Below are 25,291 nucleotides of genomic sequence, written 5' to 3'. Positions count from 1 at the left end.
TAATCAGATCTTAGGCCATGCCAATGCAACTGGTCCAGGGAGCACAGTTTGAGTAGCAAGGCTTTAGGGTGTTTTTCATGTTGGAGCTGGAAGCTCCCCACATCCTGGCTGGTGTGCACATTTCACTGTGCACAGCCACTTCATCTCTTTTGACATGAGCTTCATGAGCCCAATCCAGCAACCTGAAACTAGACAGGATCTGGAAAAGCCTGATTATTTCCATTACTTCAAAAATCCAAATGGAAACCCTTCATTTTTGTGTCCTCAACTTCTATAGGTCAATTGCAACTGCAGGGTTCCTTGTGCAGGGGTAGAATTACACCAAACCAGCACCATACAGTTCTTATCTCTGCTGATCAGGAGTGCTGACTGGTAGCACAAGCCAGCTTTGATGAGTTAATTCACAAAATAGCAAAACAAATAAATTATTTCTTACTAAATACAGTTTGTTTGCTACACAGAACATTTCAAAGAAGAAGGTGGGGATCATGAAAGGGAATAAATAAAGAAAAGAATCCTTGGTAATGAAATGGCTGGGAACCATTATGTCCTGCCCTCTTTGTCCCCCACCAAGAGCCCCTGATATGGAAATGAATTGCCTGAGGAAGGTGTTGAAACATCTCCATCTCTGGAGCCAGCCAGCACACAGGGACCCCTCCTCCCTCACTGTAGAAGCAGAGACCTTCATGTCAAGGATAGCCAGGTGGGCCTTCCAGAAGCCTTCCCAGGAAGGTGCTTAGAGGCAGGGAACAGGTGTATCAGATGACACTAGACCCTCCAGGGAACCCAAGGGTCATGGCGAACCAAAACAAGCTCCGCCTCTATGACTGCTCAGGAAACCCAGCTCTACTTCCCAATTTCCCTGGAGTTCAGCTGGGTACCCCTACAACTATCGGCCTTTTCTTTCCTGCACACTGGAGGGACTCCCATTCCTTTGGTCACATATGTCACACCATTCACAAAACTATGACTGCCTTCCCCCATTCCTGGGGGCAGGAGTGGCAGGGAGCAGGACCTTCCTTTCCTGCCTGGCAGTTGAAGGAGGGCGTTGGTTGACATTGCTGGCAGACTTTGATGTGATGACAGTAAATAACATGTATTGAGTGATTTCTGTATGCCAGGAACTGTGCTAAGACTTCCACATGCATAACTTCATTTCATCCCAACAATCACCCTCTTGTTAGTATTTCCATTTTACAGATGAGGACACTAAGCCTCCCACAAGTCAAGTTAGTAAGCCAGGGACATACAGCTTATAAGGGCTGGGATTTGAACACAAGCAATCTGACATTAGAGAGAGAGCTCAAAAGACAACAAAAATACCCTATAGCTGGGTCTGACTCAAAAATACAGTTTTCTGAAAAGTTCTGTCATCTTTTGCTCAGCCTAGAAATCTTCCCACAATCAGTGAACAAATCACTCCCTTAGTTATTAGAATTGAAAGACAGAGTCCACCTGGTATCCCATTCACTAAAAACTTTGTCACCAAGACTCACTGCTTACAGGCCAGCTGGGGAGATTCAGGACAGAAGCAGGAGCTCTCCCCAACCAAAAGGAACAAAAAGCACGACAAGACAGGTATCTTTATGGGAGATAGTTAGGTAAATGAAAATAGGAGCAGGCCTCCTGGAGGACATGGTAGACTTGGATGACCTGATGATCCCAGGAACCAACAGCAAGGAAGACCAGGGGTCAGAAAGCCCTACTTCTAAACAGGTGCCATAGGCAGGCAGGAACAGCTCTGTTTTGTGTGACATACCGTGACGTTGGTGATGAGAGGAGGGGAGGCGTAGGTCAGCACTGAGGAGGGCCCCACAACCGTGTAGCTCGGACACACAGGCTGCACATACATGTCAGCTGAGTAGGGGCAGCTGACAGCTTCATGGGACACATACTCAGTGTAGGGTGTCCATGGGGTCAGGGGCTGGAGAGTGGCCGGGGCAGGTTGGGAAAGCCAGCCGGCACATAGGGCCCCCTCCTCCGTCACTGTAGAAGCAGAAACTTCCATGTCAAGGCAGGAGGGACCTGTGGGAGAAAGGAAATTATAGAACTGCCCATGCCACCCAGATGAGGGGACTGAAGGACACCAGGGCTGTCTGTGGGGAGCTCTTACCCACTGTGGTGTAGGTCGCCAGGGGCTGATGGGGCAGCACCACCTAGAGGGAGAAGACAGGACAGGACTGGTGCTTAGCCATCTTCACTCAGTTCTATGCAGAGAACCCATCCAGGGAATCCAGGGTAGAAAGCTTAGGCAAGACTCTCCCTGATCAGAATAAAACACTCCAGCCATTTAGAGGGATTTGTGTTTCCATTTTGCAAGAATGCTGTGATTTAGGGAAATGGCACCTTTCTCTTCCCAGAAGGAACTCCCAACTCACACCAAGGTGTGTGTCATTCACCTCCTGAGGCCTCATCAACAGCTCTCTCTGTTCAATGGGCTGAGCAAGCCGGCCCCCCGCCCTTCATCCCACCCCAAGGAACTACGTCCATCTCCTATACATCCCCATGTAACTGCCTGCCTTCCTTCCCCCAAAGGGTACACTCCTGCCCAACCCTCTGTGACCCCCAACACACACACTGTCCACTGTGGCCCCCTCACCGCAGTAGGTGTAACAGCTGCCCCGCTGCTGGCATGGCCACGCTTCCTCCTCAGCAGTTCCTTCACGGGCTCCTTCACTCGGACACCCTGGTATGGCCGAGGTGGGGCCGGAGCTTGTTCTGGAGCTGTGGCTGTGGAAAGCAATGTTACTGGAACCTGTGGCCCTTCTCAGACAAACCCCAAACCCAGGTGTCCATTGTCTCAAGGATCCGCCTACTCTACTAAGTTGTGCTTGAACACGAGGACCACATGAGACTTCCTAGAATATTTCTCCCAGTATTGTCACTCTTCCTGCCCTCAAGCCCTCTGTGGCTCCTTCACACCCAGAAGTTGATGCCCAACCCCCCTGTCTAAAATGAAAGGACTTCACAGTGAGATCTGAACCATTTTTCTAACCACTTTGCGCAGTAACAGCTACATACACTCTGATTCCACCAGAAGGTCTGTCTTCTTCTCTGCATGGTCCCTATATGTCTTACCTTCTCATCTCTTGAGATTTTACCATGGGCAGATTCTCTCCTACGTCTTTCAACCCCTATAAACTATGGAATTTCTATAACTACAACTCAAATATTCCCAGATCTGGTTAGTATTCATCACAGGTGGCAGCAGAGGGCGGCAGAAAGATCTGGGACTCTGAGTCCAATGGCACAGGCCTCGAATCCTGCCCCTGAGACTCTGAATTTATTATCAAAAGAATATTCTGAGGAGTCACTTGACCTAATAAATAAGAAATTAGCTATATGCTTTGAATAAAATCAGATACACAGTAAGCACTCAAGAAATTTTTATCTGCATATAATATTATTTTTGGTACAAATTTCTAATGCCACAGCTAGATTATAAACTTCCCAAGGTGAGCTATTACACCTTATTTATCTATATCTTCTCAAGTGGCATGTCCCTAATGAGTTCAGTAGCTATTTGTTGATTAATCAATTGGTGATTTTTTTAAATGTGCTTTCATTCATCTTTCCTTCACCTCTTCAGTACCTTTAGAATTAATAGGCTATAGCAAGTGGCACCTAGGTTCTCTGGAACGCCCAGGACATAGGACAAACACCTAATGGTGAACTATACAACCTGGGACCAGGTTTTCCTTGCTGCTAAAAGGTTTTCTCTACCTTTGTAATCAAAGAAACTAAAAGCACCAACCCAAATACAAGAAACCAAAAGACCAATCCAAATATGGGCCAGATCATAGGGTTCATCTTAACCAGGGAGAGCAAGCCAAAAGTAATCCTGGCTATGCTGTGACAATGTGCCTGCTCAGACAGCCTGTGGTCTAGGGGCCCTGGATCCTTGGAGGCCAGGCCTAGATCAGCCAAGAGTGGTGAGAAGCGCTGACCCTTAGGACTCACATACAGGGCCCATTATTATTCACTGATAAGGGCCCCAAGGACCGGGTCTCTGAATCAAAGGCCCGGAAGCCTGAGTAGCTGCTAAACCCGGATCCAGAGTGCTGCCTTGGCTGAACTTTGCTCAGCAAATACTCAGCTGATAAGGTCCTGGGCCTGAGTCAGCACAAGACCTCCCTTTGGGCTGTAGGTATCAGCTTGGCCTTGCCTCAAAGCCCAGTAGGCAGAGAAGCTTAGGCACAGGTAGCAAGAAGGAAGCAAGCCCAGGGACAGATGATGTGCATCAGGCTAGTCTTCAGACACATCAGCTGGGGTCCCTCACCTGACCATGTAGCAGAATCAACTAGAGTGATGCCAAATCTGATAGCCAGGCCCCTGCTCCCAGAGAATCTAATTCTGGGTGGGCCTAAGAGTCAACATGGATAGAAATCCCTCTGGTAATTCTGAAGACATGCTGGGATTGGAATCACCAATAATTCATCCCTGATTTAACAGAAGAATCTCTCTACAACATCCCAACGGGAGATTAATTATCCTCATTTTAACTTTTCTTGTCATAACAAGGGTTCTTTACTGGTCTTCATTCACTCTTTCAAATTCCTGGGCACCATGTTCATCTTGCAGTCTAGTCAGGAATATAAGCAATAAAACAGCTACCAGCAGAATGAAGGCCAAAGCCTGTGAAATTCAGGCTGACACATGAGTATACAACAGGAGAAGCTGGCCTAGTATCTGTGCCTCCAATCACCTTCACCTTGATTCTAAGAAGCAACAGCAATGAACGGGAGAGCCAAAAATACTGGTATTCAAATCTAGGTTGCTACTTACTGCTAGAAAATTTTCAGTTTTATTTAATGACTCTAGGCCTCAGTTTCCTCATCTGTAAAATGAAAATAATAACCCATCCCTAATACAATTATTGCAAGGATTAACTGAAGTGATTCACAGGAGATACCAAGGCCAGGCTCAGGCATAAGGTAGATGCTTAATACATGTTTTTTTCTTCTCTTCCTTCCATCCCTTCCACTGTCCTTTGGAGAACTATAATGTCAGAAAGCTTTTCCTTCTACTGAACCTGTCTGTGGTAAGACGAACTATATTTCCTTACATTACTTTCTAAAGAAACTCACAACTCATCCATTTATAGCTTTCTTCTCCATGAGATGAGGATCATAATGGTATGCATGTTGTAGGATAATTGGATAATATTATCCTACAACCCTACAACATGTAAAGTGCTTGCAATAGAATTTGGCACGGGATAAACATTTGATATATGTGAACTAATATTATCATTAGTAGTAATATCCTTTTTTAGCATCTGAAGGTCCTGAAGACCTGAATGACTTCCCAGTCCTTAGGCAATTCTTAGTGACATTTTTTTAACCCCAAGCATTCTTTCTGGGTGTATCACTCCCATAAAAACTCCACTTGCCATGTCTGTATCTGTTTATTGATGCCCCATGCTGCTCATGGAACCTAGGTGTGGCCTTACTTGGCAAACAGCAGGGATACCTGCTTCTCCCATATTCTGCTTACCCCTTCTCAGGGTCACCACAGCCACATCAGCATCATTCACACTCATGTCATCCAACCCATGCTTGTTTCTAGCTGGACTTCCAGCTATTCCTTCAGCACAAAATGCAGACTAAGGCACTGTGCACTTGTGAAAAATTCAGGGTATGAAGTTATCTAGGGGGTCCGAACACTTTGGTCACCCTCTAACCTTAGCTAGGAGACAAGAAAGGCTCCATCCCATATGCACACATCTCAGCCCAGATCAAAGAGAGGTACATTGCTCTCCCCACTTTGATTTGCATATACAGTTCTGGGGAAGGGCCCAGAGGCCTCCAAGTTTCACTCCCTACCAGGAAGGGGACACACCACACACTTGGCTGGACAGAGACCAGCTGGGCACTTCCAGGATCTTGGGCTTCCTGCCTCCTGTTGTTTTTAAATCAATGAACAAAGAGGGTTTGGAGGAAGTGCTGCCAGCAGAGAGTATCGCCTTCTAATGCCTGGACTTCCTTGGAAGCCAGTGTCAACAGATGTGCCCTGAAACAACAGAGTGTATGCAGAGCAATTTCTAAGTCCCCGCCTCCTGCTATTACAGTTGCAAAGTCCCACAGCTCCCAAGGTCGCCTGATGCCCACTCCTGTGTCCGCAACCACCTGCCAAGGAATCCTGTAACTGACTCTATCTGAGCAGACAAGAGTGAGGCTGCTTCCGACAGCATCTGTGCAAAGTGTTTGTGAAATATCAGAATCCAAAGCCTCAGGACAATTCCTAAGGGAGCCCAAAAGTGAAGTGCCTTTCACACCAAACTCTGTGGAGCAACAATGGACCTAATTCCACAGTAAACATTGTGCTTCTAATTGCCACCAGTATGAGAAATGAGCCCACAAACACAACTTTGCAAGAGGAAAAGAAGTTTGTCTGAAATCATGATTGCCTCACCTTGGGGCTGCTGGATCCCTGAATTGAACTAACTTTTAAACAGCTGAGCCAGGCACAGTGGCACATGCCTGTAATCCCAGAAGCTCAGGGGCAAGAGGATCACAAGTTCAAAGCCAGCCTCAGCAAAAGCAAGGCACTAAGCAACTCAGTGAGACGCTGTCTCTATAAAAAATACAAAATAGAGCTGGGGATGTGGCTCAGTGTTTGAGTGCCCCTGAATTCAATTCCTGGAACCCCCTCTTCCCCCCCAAAAAAAAAGAAAAAAGAAAGCTGAACTGGAATATTTTAAAGAATTTTTAAGAATTATTAAAATAATGTTTTAAAATAACAATGAAAAAGACTATCCAAAGAAAATAAAAGAGCAGATTGAAATAATAAATACATCAGCAGAGAAGATGAAAGCCCAATTTCCCAAAGTAGAATTAAATAGAAATTTTAATAATCCCCCGATCAAATTGTAGCTCTAGATAGAATAGCCTTAAAGCCTGAAGGTTTCTTGCTATTTAGCATGTGGTTTGAGGGTCTTTTAAGTCTCCCAGGGCATTCCTTTGCCCATCACAGAAAAATCTGTCCACCTAAACATGAACCTCTTGGCCTTCATTGGAAATCTCCCTTTGGGGGCTGAGAAGTTCACCATATTGCCTTTCCATATCACTGGAAGTCAGTTGCCATTAGGGTGTAGGGGAGGAATGAAATTAATTTAGAGCAAAACCCATTAATTTGGCCCCAGTGAGGGCTTCCCTTTTCCAAAATGAGCAATGAAAAAAAAAATATGAAGGTATAAAAAGTCAGCAGAGTGTATTTCAGTTCCCTCTGCCACACACCCAGACATGCTTCACATCACAAAAATAAGAGTCCTGCAGCTGCCGTTCCACTGGAGACCACAGAGCATGACAGACTCAGGCCAACAGGTCACCTAACACAGCATCCCTGGCTGCATATTTGTGCTTGCTCTCCACCAAGCTAAGGATACAGGATTCTACTGATTTTAATAAGTATGGCGCTCCTGTTCCTTGATGGAGGTATAATAAAATTTTGCTGAGGAAATATGCAAAATTTCAGCACATGTTTATTTAATGATCCCATGCAAACCACATTGAAGCCACAGCACAGAAACTACTCAACTAAGGAGGCAGGTCACCAGGCACCGGTCACCAATAACCAACCTCTCTTCCCGAGCAGATCTAAAAGAGCCATGTTATACAGGCATTTATTCCCTACATCAGCCTCCAAGATGCTCTTGAGAGAAGACCCTTCTTCCAGCCATGTTCTCTTGTGATTTCCCACCAGTCTAGCCAGCAATTTGAACAACAGTTAAGAGAGCTGCTGGGTTAGGTGGGATCTCAGATAAGCATGCATCTCTATCACCCAGGAACCAGAGAACAGAAATCTTTCTAACCCATCTTGACAACCCATCCTGACAATCTTGCCCACTGAGAAGTCTTTCCATTTACAACTGGTTGAACCTCAAGGCTATAGCCACACAACACCATTTTGAAAGATAAAAACTTTCAAGCTCAGAAGGACATGCAACACACTATCGATGATGACACTCTATTGATCGCTCCAGGTTACCACTATAAAATCTTTTGCAGCTGATCTTCATTATTATTAAAAAGAAAGAAGTAGATTCACTAAGGAAAAACAATATTTCTCTTTACTTACAGAAAAACAAAAAAAAATGAACAACAGAAATTTGAACCTAGGGCTAATGAATTTGCCCTAGCTTCTAACTGAAAACAAAGTCTGAAAAATTGCTGACATTATTCACTTGAGTGTAAAGAACTTTGTCTATAATCATGGCCTAAGAGAGTTTAGATCTTCTGGAAAAGTAGACTAAAGAATTTCCTAACTGTAATGCTATTGCTGGTTCTCTTTTGAGGGTGAAAGCCTGAGTCAAATTTGTTCTTTCCATTTATGAACAATGGCTGACTTTTCTCCAAGCAGGAAGAAAGAACTTGGGCTTTGGCCAAAGTTTGGACTTGACACACTACAGAAAGGCTTTCCCACCCAATTTACTCTAGATTGTAGTTTCCTTTTTTTCTTTTTTTAATGTACTCCAACAAAGAGATTCCATATACATGTAAATGTGGGCTTTCCATTCACTAATGTTTGAACTGAAGGGAACTCGCAGCCACGACATGTAAACACATCATTCATATATTCTAGAAATCTAGATAACACTCAAGGAAGAGAAGAAAAAAATGGATAATGAAAGCAGAACAAAGGCAGGAGATGTGGCTTTACAGTTGTTCAGAAGATTGAGAGAAAATGGACTAAATCGGGATTTGATGCTGCTTGTCAGTATGCTAGGGCAGCTAGGGAGTAATGGCTGTCGTGACCAGTAGGCTGGGATGTCTCTCTCAAGAGATCTCAAAGATGGTGGCTGATTCTGGACTGGCCAGAAAAGGGGAAGAGTCAGGGGCATTTCCCCTGCCTGTGTCCCCACTCTAAAGTACACATTCGTTCTCAACATCCCTGCAGGATGCTCAGTTACCAACCACAGGCAAGTACAATGGGAAAAGCTCCAGTTACGTAGAAGTTTCCCAGACCTAGGGGTGCTGAAGGGAACTAGAGAGAACAGTCCTGATACAGAGAGCCAGGGCAGGCTTGCACCTGAAGTACATTTGGAGTAACTGCAAAGGGTTGTTTAGTTTTAGAGACACAGAGCTCCAGACTGCAGGGGCCTAGGAACCTGGTGATTGCTGTATAAAGGAAGCCATAGCCAGTGAGGATACCCACCGTGATCACACAGGGACTCCTCTCAAGTTACTTTAGGTATAAATGAAAAGCCATTTGCCCACAGCCCACCCTGACCCACCAAGCTCCCACCTGAAGTGTTCCCACTCACAAGCCTCAAGTGTTACCTGGATTGCCCCAAATGTCCTGTATGTCCCACCCCATGACCTCAGAGACAGCCAAAGACCTCAAGTGCAAGAGGCTTCTGTGTAGCAGTAGCCCTCTGATTCTTTCATCACAAGCACCAAGTGTTCAGATGTCCATTCCCCAGGTGCTCTCCTCACCTTTCAAACCACCAGTTCACCCTCCCTCCAAACCTCCCATGGAATAAGCAGAGCATGGAAGGTCACTGGATCCACTTCTTCTTTATTATGCAGAACCAGGTATGTTGAATGAATAGGTGACAAATGTCCATGTGTTTCCTGGTCACAGTCTTAAACCCCCAAGAACTCTGAAATAACCACACTCATATTTGCATGATGATCTGTGGCTCACAGAGCCTTTGACTCAAAAGATTTCATGTGAGGGCTCACTACAATCTCTGAAGTCGATGCGGGAGGCATTTTACTCTCCCTCCCTTCTTTTACAGATGAGGAAAATGATCTTTGGAGATGTTCGGTGACTTGCCCAATACCACACTTAAAATATTGTCATCAAGCAAACCCAGGACCTCTGATTCCCAACACAGTACATTTCTTCCTCATCCACTTCCTCCTTCCTCCCTGCCCGAGCAAGTCCCATTTATTTCTCTGGAGATTAATCATCAAACGGTCTCTGAGTCAATCCTAACTCTCCTTTCAGTTGGAGTGTGGGCTTCGATCACTCTGACCCTGTCCCCCTTCATTGCTATTTCCCCCAAGAAATAGTGTTTCTCAGCTGAAGGAGGAAAAGGCAGTCCACAAAGAAACTTGCCAGCAGCCTGTTCACGTGAGGAGTGACAAGAACTGAGAGACTCAAACAATTCCCCGCAAGGTCTTATTTTTGGTATCTTTTGACTGAAATGACAGCAGACAGGTCCACCTGAGAAACCAGCTGCATCTGCCCGCCCTTTACAGAAACTGGGGTCACCAGAGCAGAAAGGGTTCCCATCTCAGATATGCCTCGTCCCAAGGTAGGGGTCAAGATCAAGAGACCAGTGGCAGAGCATTCATTGAGCAAGTACTTAGTAGGTGTAGCATGCTAGGTCCCTGCCCTCAAGGAGCTTACAGTCTGCTCTAATGATTATAGAGTTAATCAAATAATAGCACAAGCAAGTCTAGAATTACAAACTGTGACAGAGCTGCATCTGTTTCAGAACTTGTTTCCACCTCCACCTGACTCAGTAATGCTTAAATGGGCAGCAAGCTAGGGAGCCCTGTCTATAGGGACTGCATAAAGAGAAGAGGGGCAAAAGTCATGACTGATCTCTTCTCTCCAATGCAAAGAGAGGTCTGGGGACAGAGGTTCGGGTCACACCATGCGAGTGAGTCTCATCCAAGACACTCAAAGTGGCAGGCTCTGGGTGAACCATAAGGATGTTTCACCAGCTGGTATAACCCTAGTTTGGTTGATTAGCCCACCAGCAGAAGAACAGTACCAGGGACTCAGATTCTAATATGGAAATCAGCTGGTTTCAGAGATTTTAAATCTGAGAGTTGAATTTGCAATGGTTTTTGAGCCAGAGTAGAGCTACCCTTGATGAAGTCATAACCAGCCTCCATCTAAGGGTGGACCTATTTCATTTGAAAAGGGAGGAAGTAACTAAAGCAACCCTAAAATCCTTGACATTAAGAAGCAATATGGGCAGGGTACAGTGGCGCACACCTGTAATTCCAGCAGCTTGGGAGGCTGAGGCAGGAAGAATACTAGTTCAAAGCCAGTGACTTCATGAGGTCCTAAACAATTTAGTGAGACACTGTCTCAAAAATAAAAAATTTTTTAAAAATAGTCTTGGGATACAACTCAGTGGTTAAGTATCCCTGTGTTCAATCCCTAGTATTAAAAAAAAAAAAAAAAAAAAAAAAAAGATGAGGAGGAGGAGGAGTAGCAGCAACAGCAACAGCAGCAGTGTGGTATATAGTTTGGGTCTTAGGCAGACCTAGTTTGCCAAACCTGTTACACTCCTTATTACCTGTGTGACCTTTGGAAAATCACTTAGCATATGTGTGCATCAGTTTGTCTCTCTGCAAAATAAGAATAACTTCCATCTTAAAAGGTTATTGCAAGAATTGTGTAAGATTGACACATGCATCTGGTGCATAACAGACTATTTTTGGATGACATATTGGGTATTGCCTCAGATTTTTAAAGAGTAGCAGGCCTCAAAAGGGGAAAGAAAGGGCCTAACTTGAGATCTGGAGAGCAATAGATCTTTATTAGGCATTGAACAAGAGAGTTCAACCACCCTGGGTACCCACCTAAATTCTATAGCAAAGCAGCATCATAGGGAGGGATGGAGTAGAGGAAATGAACACATCTTTCTTTATTATATATAGGCCTGAATCTAATATTGCCAGTCTGATCTAGGACAGGAAAAAAAATCTGTGGGTTAGGCAACTGGAGGAGATAGCTGGAAATTCAGTTGTTTATTCCCTGATTAACCTCTAATTGTGATTTTCTTATGAAAGAAACAAACTTTTCCTGAAACACTCACTTAAGGACCACTCCCTTGGAAGGATTTTTGGACCCAGCAACAGTTGTGCATTTAATGTCAGATCCAAAGGCCCAAGGCTCACGGTGGCCTGGGATACAGTCGTTATGGGTGGAAGTAGTCCCAATGATGGACTCATGATAAAAGCCAAGATACCCGTCAAGATGAGCTTTGGTGGGTAATTCTCAGATTTACTAACTAATGGCCCTCATGATGTGGGGGATTCCCCTGTGAAGGACAGTGCAGAAGAGTTGGGGTTATTAGAATATCAAGTTTGGGAAAACTGTGACTAGGTCAATTGTTGAAGAATTTCCCCTTCCCCTTATTTACTAGAAACCCACAAAAACTGAAAACATGACCTTCACATCTTCAAAGCTCCACAAAGACAAATGCAACCCTTCCCAGCAGTTTAATCTGTAAGCCAAGAACCTATGCGCAGCCACCATGAATCTTGTTGAAAAGAGTGAAGGATTGATCAGGTCAGGTGGTTGTCTGTGATCTGAATAACCCTAAAATATAGTTATAGTGACTGTAGGTGCCAAAAGAGGGACAGAGGCAGAGAAATATGGAAGTTAATGAGCAATCTGAACTCTGGATAACTCCTCAGAACTGCTCCATCTTAACTTTTACATTAGGGTTCTGTAGACTTGGTTTGAATAAAGAGAATTATGACCACAAAAATTGTGTATATCAACCAATATGTCCTTGGATGGTCTTCCCAATGCTAAGATGCATCTGTATGTCTCAGAATCTTAGCAAAGAACCTATCATCAATGCCTCAGGACCTATATACCTATATGTCATATGTTTGGTGGCATATTTCCTGATCTCAACTACCCTTACTTCCTTCTGAAGATAATTTATTTCATTTGTTAATTTCTCTATCTAGAAATCATTCCATTATTGGATAGGTTGATGGATGGATGGATGGATGGATGAGTACAGGCATGAATGGGATGATGAAGAGATTACAGATTTTCCTTCTGCACCTTTCTTCCCTGAATTGATGTGGCTTTCATCCAACATTAAGACTTTCTCCTATTTTCAACTCCTTTGCCTCTCTTCATTCCTTTCTTTTCTCTTTCCTCAAGATTTCTCAGACCAGAAAGTTTTAATAAGCTTCATTTTTTTTCCTTATTTTCAATTCAATGTATGATTCTTTCTCTTAAATTAAAAAGAAATTCGGCTTTTTTTTAAGGGTGGTCAAATTCTTTTTGGTCCCAACACCTGGCCTGAAAATGACTTTAGTTTATAATTCTTTGGCTACCAGCTCTTCCCAGAAATTGGTACTATGAAACCATTACTAAGAAAAGGAGGTAGCACATAGTTGTTTCGGTTTTCAGTATCATTAGTGCTATTTCTTGCATATTTCAAGTGTCATTCTGCTCATGAGTAGTTTATAAACACCTTGGTCCAATCTGGTGAATTAAAAAACAAACACAAGTTTTCCAGTCAGTACAAGACTTGCTAGCATCCTACCTTACCAGGGTGGTAGGGTAATCATAGCCAGGTTGGTCACAGAATGGGAGGCTTAACCATCAGCTTAATCATGAACCCTATTATTAATTACAAGCCTCAGAATACATGCCCCACCATTTCATAAGAAATGCAGAACTCAAGAGGGCATATATGTTGCAGTCTATAATTAGCCTGCACAAACTTTGTTCTCAGAGGTAGAGTGAAAGAGAATAAGAAAATGATAATTGTAACTACTATTTATTGGTTCTTACTTAATGCTAAGCACAGTACACCCAACCCTATGAAGGAAGAGCCACATCCTTGGCTCATACATAAAGAGATGGTGGCAGAAAGAGGCAAAGGGACTTGCCAGCATCACACACCACTAGGCATAAACCTAGAAGCTGAGCTTTAAACTATTAATAGCAAACAAAGAACAGAGATGGCCCTCTCCAACTCAAATTAAAACCTTACTCCACATCTCACTTACACTCACACACAGAGATGAGAAAGGACAGGCTGGCTCTTGCAAAGTCTAGAAGATTCAGAAGGAAGGAAGTTCCCAGGAGGCAGAAGCCTGGACTCCCAACACAGGCTGCCACACAGGATTTCCATTATAGCTGCTCAGAAAACAGGGGTACTAGATTATTTAGGGCAGGGCAGGCTCTAGGCTCCTCTTTGAGCCTTCCGTTAACCAAAATGTCTGCAAAGGCCCCAAGGGAGGAGGTGCAATAGCAAGCACAAGCTGGGCACAGTGGGAACGCATGTAATCACAGCAGCTAGGGAGGCTGAGACAGGAGAATCTTGAATTCAAAGCAAAGGTGAGGCACTAAGCAATTCAGTGAGATCCTGTCTCTAAATAAAAATACAAAAAAAAAAAAAAGGATTGGGGATATGGCTCAGTGGTCAAGTGCCCAAGTTCAATCACCAGTACCCCCCCCAAAAAATATACCTATATCTATATTTATATGTACCTACTTATAGATATAGATATCAAGCACAGATCCTGTTTTCTTCAACCAGTAAGCTGAAGCATAAGCCAAACACATCAAAAGTTCTCGCCAGGCATGGTGGTACATATCTGTAATCCCAGCAGCGCAGGAGGTTGAGGCAGGAGGACCAGGAGTTCAAAGCCTGCCTCAGCAAAAGCAAGGTGTTAAGCAACTCAGTGAGATCCTGTCTCTAAATAAAATACAAAATAGGGGTAGGGATGTGGCTCAGTGGTCGAGTGTCCCTGAGTTCAATCCCCAACACCAAAAAAAAAAAAAGTAAATTCTCAAGACTGGTAGACTTCATTTTCCCTTGGCCTTTACCTAGTGTGGAAGGCCTAAACTTTGATCAAGAGCACTTTCTAAGTGTGTGGCAAACAGAACAGCTGAGCAAGTCATTACTTGAGGTCTGGGTCAAATTAATTTCACTATGTGGGTGAGAAACTAACCTAATCTTGAAGCTTCAATTTCCTCATCTATGCAAAGACCTTGCAACAGAAACTATGCCATGGAGTTTTTATGAGAATTAAATGAGATAACACATTCAAAGCATGGCAAAGACTGGCAGTTGTCACACCCAACATCTGCCTTCTCCCTCCTTCCTAACAACCCCTGCATTCTGGAGTGTGGCAATGTGCCCAGCTAAACAGTTATGCTGCTCTCCCTCCTAGGTAGGAGTGGCCGTTACATGTTAGGAGTTTTGTGTTGGGGGAAGGGGCAGTGATAGAGAGGCATTGTTTTTTGTTTCTCCCTTTTCTTCCTTGACCTTGTCTGAAAATGTGAAGAAGAACACAAATATAGTGGCTCAAATTAGAATGATAGCTATGAAGAAATCTTGAGGACAAAAGCCATAAGCCATGGATAGCAGATCAGAAAGACAGGGATATCATTGGTGCAGTGTAGACTCCATGCAATCCTGAGCAGATAAACATGAACTTCTTTTACATGACAGAAAACATCGCTGTCTTATTTAAATTTCTATTATTTCAGGTCTCTTCACGAGCAACAAAATGTAATCCAAATGGGTCCAACAGAACCTTTGGTATATTGCATGCACCAAGTAAGTACTCAATGACCCAACACTGCTATTTATCACCATTTAAGGGATTAAGTATGTTTTGCTCACAGTTGTGCAAAATCCAAAGGTAAAGTAGAAGCCATGGATTTCAACCTCCAACTCAGCAGTTCTCGACCTTGACTACACATGAGAATCACCCAGGAAAGCATTTGAAAATCCCAATGCCCAGGGAAATTTAACCAGAAGTTCCAAGTTGGGACTCAGGGATCAGTGTTTCCTAAATCTCCTCAGAGGTTTCCATTGTGTAACCAATGCTGAAAAGGACAGCTCTAAGCAGATGCAAAAATCACTTCCCTTATATTATGGACTCTCTTTTTTGGTGGGGGAGTTCTGGGCATAGAACTCAGGGGCACTCGACCACTGAGTTACATTCCCAGCCCTATTTTATATTTTATTTAGAGACAGAGTTTCACTGAGTTGCTTAGCACCTCGCTTTTGCTGAAGCTGGCTTTGAACTCCTGATCCTCCTGCCTCAACCTCCTGAGCTGCTGGGATTATAGGAATGCACCACTGTGCCCAGCATATTATGGACTCTTGAATTAAAAGGTGCTTTATTTTCCAGCAATAAGCGCTGGAAAAGAATTTCAATCAAGTTCAGTTTCCTTGCCCTTAGCCAGGAAAAAAACAAGTTTCATTTCCTATGAGATCCAAAGTGGTTAGGTGGCTGGCTGATGGCCCTGTGTCTGATTTTCTATGGTGCAAACTAGAGTCTTTGTCTCCTGTCTACAAAAACAAGGCCTTGTCTACAGCATCTCACAACCAGGATAAGAGGTTTCAGAGAAGACCTCCTCCCCATCCAAGGCAGGCCCACTTGAATATTGCTAGGTAGTTCTTAAAGGTGAAAATTATGTTAATGATCATAATCACCCAACTTCAATTTGGTTGGTTCAGAATGAGAAATTACAGGACATTTTCATTTAGTCAGAAAATAAACTGTTTTTTGGAAGAAATTAGAGGGGGAAAACTGATATACTTATTTTGTAATGAGAAAGTTAAAACAAACATTTATAGGACTTCTTAATTAATCAAATGTGCACACATTCAATGAATAAGTGTAGACAACCTTGATTCTTTTTTTTGTTTATCACAAAAGAATACATTTGGAAGAAAGCTTTCAAAACTTTTGGGGTGTAGAAAGCAGACAAATTTGGCATTTAACTTTAGTAAATGTGGGGAGAAAGAAATAAAATATCCACCATGAAAACTATCTGTTCCTTTACCAATTAAATCTGTGTCCTTGGTAGATGTGTCACCTATTCCACCTGCAGAAGATGCCTGTGAATTTGTGTCTCTCCTTTGGATTCAACTTGTCTTTCACAGCAAGAACCACTGAATCAGTCAGGTTAAGTTTGTTTTCCATTAGCAGTTAAGTCTGTTTTCCATTGTCATGTAGATTATAGATTTACACCTATAATCCCAACAGCCTTGGAGGCTGAGGCAGGATCACAAATTTAAAACCAGCCTCAGCAACTTAGTGAGGCTCTAAGCAACTCAGCAAGACCTTGTCTCTAAATAAAATATTAAAAAGGGCTGAAGATGTGGCTCAGTGGTTAAGCATCCCTGGGTTCCATCCCTGGGTTCAATCCCTGGTACTGAAAATAAAAAAGGAATCACTGAATCATGGATAAACTTGGTAAGCACTAGAGGTGTTTAGGCCCATTAAGTAAGCAAAGGTTGTATTGTAACACAAAATAGAAATATTAGAGGTGGTGTTCCTTCTTGTTTTAAGTGTGTCTGAATCCATGCAGGAGATTTCAAGTTTCCAAAAATTATATGTATATTTACATTTTCCTTTCCCTTAAGCGCCCTAAAAAACGTTGTCTATTTAATGAAACCCTAGGGTAAATCCTAAGAGCAGAGTTCTATGTTCATGACAATTTTGATATCCTAACTTATCTGTTTGCTAAACCTCCTCTCTGTTCAAGTTATCTGAGAGCAAAGGCATATTTGTGTCGTAATAATTTGATAATAGCTATTTCCTAAGATGCTTCCTTGGGCACTACAATAAAGCTAACACCAAGGCCCAGTCTATGGGATATGAAACAACCAGTCAAAAGAAAATCAGTTAAGTTTGTTTTCCATTATCATGTAGATTTTTTTTTCTTAATACAAAAAAGAGTAATAAAATGCAGTTGTGCGATTTATTTCCTCTCTAACAAGTAGAGTTGAGTATGTTATACACATATTATCACTTTTAAGGAAGAAGTTCAATCAAATCAATTTTGGGCATTGGAGAAAGTTAATAAATTGGCTGCAAGTTATATCTACCATTGCTGCTGACACAGTGCAAGCCCAGGATATTGAGTACCCCAAGGAAATGAATGCTTGAAGTACGAAGCAAATTATCTAAGACCAGAGGGCATAAACTTTCTATAACAGGCCAGACGCTTATCACTATAGGCTTCATGTGATGTACTGTCTCTGTCACAACTATTCAATACCGTCATCAAAGCAAAATAGCCTAAAATGAGATGCAAATAAAGAGGCAGGTGTTCTAATAACTTTATTTACAAAAACAGGCAGTTGGCCTGATTTGACACCCAGGCCATATTTGCAGATCACTATTTTAGACACTTGGAAAATGTCACTAGATCTTAACACCCAAGAATATTTTTGATTGAGGCTTTTTAATCTCTTCTAATCAAAGAGTAGAAAAGGACATACAAGAAGGAATTTGGTATAACCCTGATGACTCAAGATGGGCTTACCAGATGGAAGATGTCTGGTAGGGAAGGCAGTCACTGACCTGCTTATCAGAGAACTTGATATCACTTCACCCATATTCTCTACTTTAGTTCTCACAAAAACTAATTAGAATCCCCATTTTCCAGATTTTTAAGAATGTGAGAAGGTGAAATAACTCAGTTGATACCTACCTGTCAAATCCAGCCTTATCTCACTCCAAAACTCATTCTGTTTTTTTCTGTTCCATGACTAGTTGGTGCAGATGTAAGTTCTATGCTATGTGGGACAGGCAGGCAGGGCCAAGTGCAGAACCAGAGAGAGAATCTGCGATTATCCAATTGGCCAGTCAAGTAAATTTTTAATCCATAGTTGGGGCCTGAAGATCACTTCTCTGTGCCAGCAGTTCGGAGTATTGTCACGCTATTCTCGGATCTAGCAAAGCCTGTGTTCACATTTAGTCCACAAACAGGGGTCATGGACCAGGTAAGAAGGAGGCAACTTTTACAAAGTGAATGTTTTCTTAACCCTTTCCAGAACCCCAGGGCACAGTCATTTCACCTCATGCCTCGAGGGTGTTTTCTGAAAAAAGAAAGTGCCTTTTCAGCACTCTTGGTGTCTGATTTCAAACCCTGCCCTTCCATCGGTGATTCTAAGTGGGTTGATGATGCCGCCCTGTTTTTACTGGTTTTCCCACAGGGTTTAGTCATCCAGGTGCCCTCCCTGAGTACCACATACGTGGGTCCTGGTTGAGAGGATAGGGGCAGTGCACAGGGCCTTTCCTAGTTTTCTTTAAGGTTCTGAAGGACAATTGAAGAAAACTATGATGTGCATTCATTTGAACATGTGGAAAAGTTCACCCCCATTTATTCCACTGAAGAGCTTACATATGGTCCCCTTTTGATGGAGTTTTTGCTATACCTGGCTAGCCCTCAAGGATATGAGCAAAAAGCATACCCTTTGGCATCCCCCTTTTTAAAAAAAATGCACTTTTCATCTCTTAGGGAATATTAGAAAATAAAAAATGTAGTGTGTAACTAAGAAGAGAAAATATTACCTGGAGAAGTAACCCATCTCAGAGGCTGAAGCAGACAGAACCAAGCAGTTAGCATCATTTGCTAAGGATAGCTCTGCAAAAGGGGTATTGTTTTTACCTCCATTTTTAAATATAAAAAACAAAAGAACTCAAAAAAGGAGGGACTCACATAAAACCCAAATAATTCAGCTCAAAGTGAGAGGTCATAAGGATGCTTAGAAAACACATTAAGGCCCCCTGCCCTAACCCACAAAGCGCTCCCAATGGTATTGGCTGTCATTGCTTCTGGAAGGATAGGATATTTCTTTATCCTCTTTCTGGTCAAGTTGTACAACATCCAAAGTAAAATGTTCCTAATTATCTTGGAAGGAGTCCATAACTCTAAATCCAAATTAAAGTTCATTTCTTTTCCTTTACAAAAAAGCATCTCTCACCACAATATGAAAAATGTTGAAGACACTCCTCTGTGTCTTGCATTAACAAATTCCAATTCCAGAGAATTTACACAAGAAATAAAAACAACAAATTGATTATAATGGGACTGTAAGTCACATTTTAATTAATGAATTTATATTTTCAGAACTTCAAAGTATCCAATAGAATAGTCAATTATAAAATAAACTTCCTAATTCGCCTTTTTCTGTAAATCTAGATTCTCTTAGACTAAGTTTGCTCTGGAGGTAGATATGCCTGAATTAATTGAAAGGCATTTTAAAGAACTAAGCACCTTTAAAAAGAATAGAGCAATTTTTTTGGTGACACTTCTTGCCTGAAGAAGTACAGAACTGAACTCCCATAAGCTTCATCTCTCAAGAGATTGTCTATTTACTTCATTTACCTCATAAAAGAAATATTGCAGATAATCTCTGTATGATTTCAATGATGAATAACACAAGTTCCTGTTTAGTCCACATAATGGAAAATGAAGTTCACAGTTGTTCCATCCAACTCCAGGGATAAAAAATCAAGGTCAAAGAGACACCTCCTTCCTTTCCACACTGGGACATACTAGTCTTACCACAGAATGGGAAAAAGAACAAGAGGCCAGAGAGCAAAGCGAATAAAGACCCACTTCTCAAAAATCAGTTTTCCACCTTGTGTCAATGCATTGACTTTCAGCAGAGAGCTAAAAAATTCAGATAGAAACAGGTCCCCCAAACTAAACAACGGGCTGAAGAGTATCTGCCTATAAAAATAAAGCCCCTCATGTAAACAACTGTACCACTTTCCCCTCCGGCCCCAACCCTGTATCACATCTGGCTTTTGTTTTGTGAATCATAAACTGCCCTTTCTTCACCACAGTGATTCATGCACAGAAGCAGAGATATGATGAGCTGTCCCACCTTGGGACACTAGCTCATCCCCCCCACCCAGCCTGGAAAATCAGCATCACCTCTGACAGGTTGGTTTCTCTACCAGGCTCCATCTCGCCCACCCCCTTCCTTTCTGCTCCCCAGCTTGGAACCCAGGCCCTGTAGCCCCATCACCACCACCTCCCCAACTCCAAGCCAAGGGTGATCTCCTGGCCCCTGACTCTGCTTACTTGGCTTTGACAGCCACAATCAAACCACTTACGTTTTTGCCAGAGCATGGCCTGTGACAGGATGTTGCCTTTTTTCTTTGAAGCAGACAGTTTGGCTTCTTTAATGTGAGACCTGGGTGTGCTTTCCTCCAGTGGAACCACCGCTTGCTCTGAGGCTGCTTCCTCGGCTTTTTAAAGGCCTGAGTTCCCGCTGCGTGGGGGCACGTCATCACATCCTCCCACCTGAGGCACGGGTGCACTTTTTCTTCAGCAACGCTGCCTGTCACCCCACTATGTGTGCATCCTCAGAGGCCCATTGGCTATAGAGAGTGCTTCACACCAGAACCAGCCAGCTGGGACTGAACAACCACAAAGCACAGGAGGCCGCGGCCATCTGCACAGAGCCACAGTGTGATGTCCCGCGTGTGAGAGTGTGAAGGTCTGTATGGGTGAGATGGTGTGAGTAACCACGTCAAGTCTTGAATCTCTTTCTTTTGAGGATCCCAAAAGAACCTCTGGAAAATGCTGGTTTTTCTCTGGTGCTCGTTCTGGGTTCCACCACCAGAACTTTGGCCAGACTCGGCCTGCCATGGGCGCCTGCTCAACGGGAAATGCGATTCCCAGGGGTCACTGATTCTCAACATGGGAGGAAGCACCTGTCCTCACTTCAAGCCTCACTAAACAACCTCCTCCTCCTTTAATATTGCTTTTCTGTTTATTCTACTTTGAAATGCAGTGGCCCCTCCCCTAGCCCCAGTCCCCACCAAAATGGCAAGCCTTAATTTTGTTTAAATATGGAGGACATTAGTTCTGATGATAGATATATCCACAGCAAAAGAGGCCAATTCAGGGAAGAAAGGAGAAGATGCCCACACTCCTTAAATGGAGCTGGTTTCTCAAAGGGGTTTTGTTGGCACAGTGAGAACAGGACCTCTCTCCTAGTGCCCCCCACCTGATTAACAGGAAGCTTCACAAAGGAGGAATAATGGGTTTAACACTTATAGTGTATGGGTGTGAGCCACAAGGATTCTTCCCAGTTTGGAAGCCTTCTGTCACTATGTATCTGAAACCCACAAGTTCAGGATCCAGTGACCCAATCAGTCTGGGGTCTAGACCACTTGGCTAGGACCCCCTACAGCACGCCTGGGGCCCTGCAGCTCTGCAGGTCTGGGGCCTCAGAGCAATCTTGCATCTGACCCTCCCAATCTCAAGGGTCAGATGCAAAAAATTTTTTCTCCTTCTGCCTTCAGCCACAGAGCTGGGGGCATATAAAGCCCCTCCCAGTGTAGCCCTTGCCTTCCTCTCCAATGCATCTCCACTGCCCTCCTACCACTGACTCCCAGTGCCTTTCTAAAGCACTGCTGAATATCTGTGCAAACCCCTACTTTGACCCTCTGTCCTCTCTTGCTGGGTTCCTCTCCCCCCTTTCATCTCCTCTCCCTATCTGAAAATCACCTCTTTGTTTTTCAAGATCCAGCTCAAATGTACCTTTTTTATAATTAAAAAAAAAAAAAAAAAAAGTACTCTGACTCACCAAACCTCCTGGCCCAGAAAATATCCATCCATTTTTCTTAGCTGTTGGAGCACTTGGTCTGGTCACTAAATGAAGGAAAATTGTTGCATGACCCTGTAGGTTCCTTAAGGAGGCTTCACACAGGACCTGGGCCATTCTGACCTCTGAAAAAGCTTCACTATATAAAGTTATGAATGACTGCATCTAATGGGTTGTTTGTTTGAGGGCAGGTCTTAGAGGAGAAATGTTCACATAAACAACTCACTCACAAGAGAGTGAGGGCTGTCTCCCGGCTGAGTTTTGGGCCTCACCCAAAGCCTCTAACTGCAGGAGGATGGACAGCCTTGCTGTGAAGGTAGCAGGGTCATAAAGCATTGGGCCTCTTAGAAGCTTCCATTGCAAACAGTGGCACATCCATCAGGCTTGGCTCAATCCCAAGAGACGTGGGTTTCCATGAAGGTTCTGCCATTCACTTCTGTGTCGCCTTAAACAAGTCACAAAACACTTTTAGTCTCAGTTTCCATGTTTATAAAATAAATAAGCAATTCTCTGAATGTCTCATAGATTCCTCGGAGGATGTGAACCCTGCTGGCCCTCTCTCACAATGATCGTATTTTGGCTCCTATTTTCTCCAAGTCCATGAAAACAAGAACTTCTTATTCATCTCTGTTTCTCCTCACAGGCCTAGCACAACAATTTTCATAAACTAATAAAAATAACTACTTACTGTGTCCAGGCTCCAAGTTCAGCCTTAAATACATTATCTGATCTAGTCCACACACAACAACTCCATGAGGAAACTTCTATCTGTATTGTTTCAAGAAACAAATGCTTAGGAAATTTAATTTGCCCAGTGTCACAGGGCTACTACACTGTTGGGTAAATGCCAGACTTAAGTTCATCTGATGACACCCACAGCTCTAAATAATTATACTAGTAGATATTCATTAAGTTGGAATCAGTGAAGGGCAAATGGCAGTCATGTTTATTAGTACCAATGCAGGATCACTATGATTCAAACCTGGTGCACATCAGTAGAAGCTTATACCCTCTGGGGTAAATCCCTACCCTCTAGAAACAGGGAGCAGGGGAGACCCAGAGATGCACCCATAAATCAGATTTTGTACACTGGCAGACACAGCCAAATAACAGAGGAAGGGAAAACTAATGGCGGGACACACAATAGTGAAATTTTAAAATAACTAACACAAGGAGAAAACTCCAAAATTTTACTGAGAAAAGTATATTAACAACTAAGCATCAAGAATCAGAATAAAAGTACACTTCTCCATAGCAAAATCAGATGCAAACAGACAATGAAGAAGTATTTTTAAACTATTGAAGAAAAAGAACACTGAACCTGTAATTTTTAAATCCAGCCAAACTGCCATTCAAATATCGTAGCATAACAAAAATATCCTGAGACCTGCAAGGCCTCACATTAAAATTGCTCTTTGAGGAAGTATTCAAATGAAAAGAGCTACCTAGGAGGATGTTACAAGAAATACCAGAACAAAAGATCATGAAATATCTGGATCAAGCTTATTATAGGAATTTTCTTAAAACTGGAAACAAAAAGAGAAATTGTATCTATAATAACACAGAATATATAAAAAAAATCTACATGCTTGCCACAAGTCCATGGGACATCATTTATATTATTTTCTACTTAATTTTGTGATATGAAGTTCTAAAGGAAATCAAAGGGAAATTTGATTTTACTAATGTTTTTGTTGTATAAAGAGGAAAATACAGATTGAATAACCTTTATCTGAAATTTTAGCATCAAAAGCATTTCAGATTTCAGACTTTTTAAAGATTTTGGATTATTTGCATATACATAGTGAGATATCTTGGGTAGAGACCCCCAAGTCTAACCACAAAATTCACGTATATTTCATTTACACCTCATATGCATAGCCTAAAACTAATTTTATACAATATTTTTAGCATATGCATGTTTTGACTGCAATCTGTCACATGGGGTCAGGTGTGAAATTTTTCACTGGTGGTGATAGGTATATACTCAAAAGTCTCTAATTTTAGAGCATTTGGATTTGGCATTTTCAGATTAAGGATGCTTAACCTGGAGAGGAAATCAATGGCAGAAAATAAACGTGTGAGGGCCAACTGCCACTTCTGTTCTTACCATAAAAACAGAAATAGAATGTTTTATTTTTAAACCAGCGAAAGAAAACTGGACCTTTCTATGGAAAACAGGAAGGAAGTATTTTTAAAAATATAGTGAATGGAAAATAAAAATGAGATAACAGGATGAGTTCTAATATACAGTAATTATAAAAATATTAAAAGATTAAGTTTACCAATTAAAAGACACAGATTCATGGATTTAATTCAAATATTTTAAAAGATCCAATAATGTTAAGTTATAGTTCAATAAAACAAACTACAGAAAATTTGCAAATAAAAAAATTAATGTAACCTTGATTCTAAAGCTCCATAAGGTCAATATAAGAAAATTATAGGCCATTTCATTTGTGAACATAGACTCAAGAATCCTAAATATTAGTTTGTAGAATACAATTCTGTATTAAGAAATAAAATTATATCATGAAATAATAATGATACATCATAATACAGAGTTCATGTAAGGAATGCAAGGATGGTTTACTCTTAGTATACCTATCAATATAATTCAACATACTGATGAACTGTAGGAGGAAAAATTAGGACATTATCTCAATCACTGTCTAAACATTTGATAAAGTACAACATTTGTTTTTAATGTTAGAAAAAAAAATTAGAAAATTTGGACTAGAAGTACACTTCCTTAGCTTGGTAAAGCTATACCAAAAGTCTACAGAGATATTATACATATTGGAGAAATTGTAAACAAATTCCTTCAAAAAAAACAAGTTGTCCTATTGCATTATGTTATTCATTTCCAAAAAGTTTTATCTACAATTTCCAGAAACACATGTATTAAACACAAAAAACATGTGAATTATATCATGTTATTGTGCCAAATATTATTCCAGACTTTGGGGATACAGCAATAAACAAACCAAAAATTGTTAGCAACATACAGACAGATAATTGGTGTTGGGTAGATAGAAAATCCAACTGACATTCTTCAACAAATGATTTGTCATCAATGCAGATACGGATATACTAAAGCATAGAAAAATTGATGACCTACAGGCTTAACAATCCCTAGACACTGAAAAAAGTCTGTGGCCAGACATTCAGTGCCATTTTTAAAGTCTGATG

The 25,291-nt window shown here is 42.1% G+C and overlaps 1 protein-coding gene across 2 annotated transcripts in view; it reads right to left on the bottom strand.

Moving 5' to 3' along the window:
• Positions 1 to 21,162, bottom strand: part of Pou2af1 (POU class 2 homeobox associating factor 1) — an 82,281-nt gene extending 61,119 nt beyond the window's left edge. Inside the window, exons 1-4 of one of the 2 annotated variants that reach the window (XM_015489907.2) lie at positions 20,601 to 21,137; positions 2,600 to 2,730; positions 2,114 to 2,156; positions 1,760 to 2,025 (exon numbers count right to left, since the gene is read on the bottom strand). In XM_015489907.2, the coding sequence (XP_015345393.1) occupies positions 1,760 to 2,025; positions 2,114 to 2,156; positions 2,600 to 2,730; positions 20,601 to 20,616 (456 nt within the window). In that variant the 5' untranslated portion in view covers positions 20,617 to 21,137. Of the gene's footprint in view, positions 1 to 1,759; positions 2,026 to 2,113; positions 2,157 to 2,599; positions 2,731 to 20,600 lie in introns of both variants that reach the window. The other variant, XR_007344541.1, reaches the window with a different exon arrangement.
• Between the last annotated feature and the right edge of the window lie 4,129 nt (positions 21,163 to 25,291).

This window comes from Marmota marmota, unplaced genomic scaffold, assembly GCF_001458135.2.
Source record: "Marmota marmota marmota unplaced genomic scaffold, marMar, whole genome shotgun sequence".
NCBI classification, from domain to species: domain Eukaryota; kingdom Metazoa; phylum Chordata; class Mammalia; order Rodentia; family Sciuridae; genus Marmota; species Marmota marmota.
This window is presented reverse-complemented; position numbering and strand designations above follow the sequence as displayed.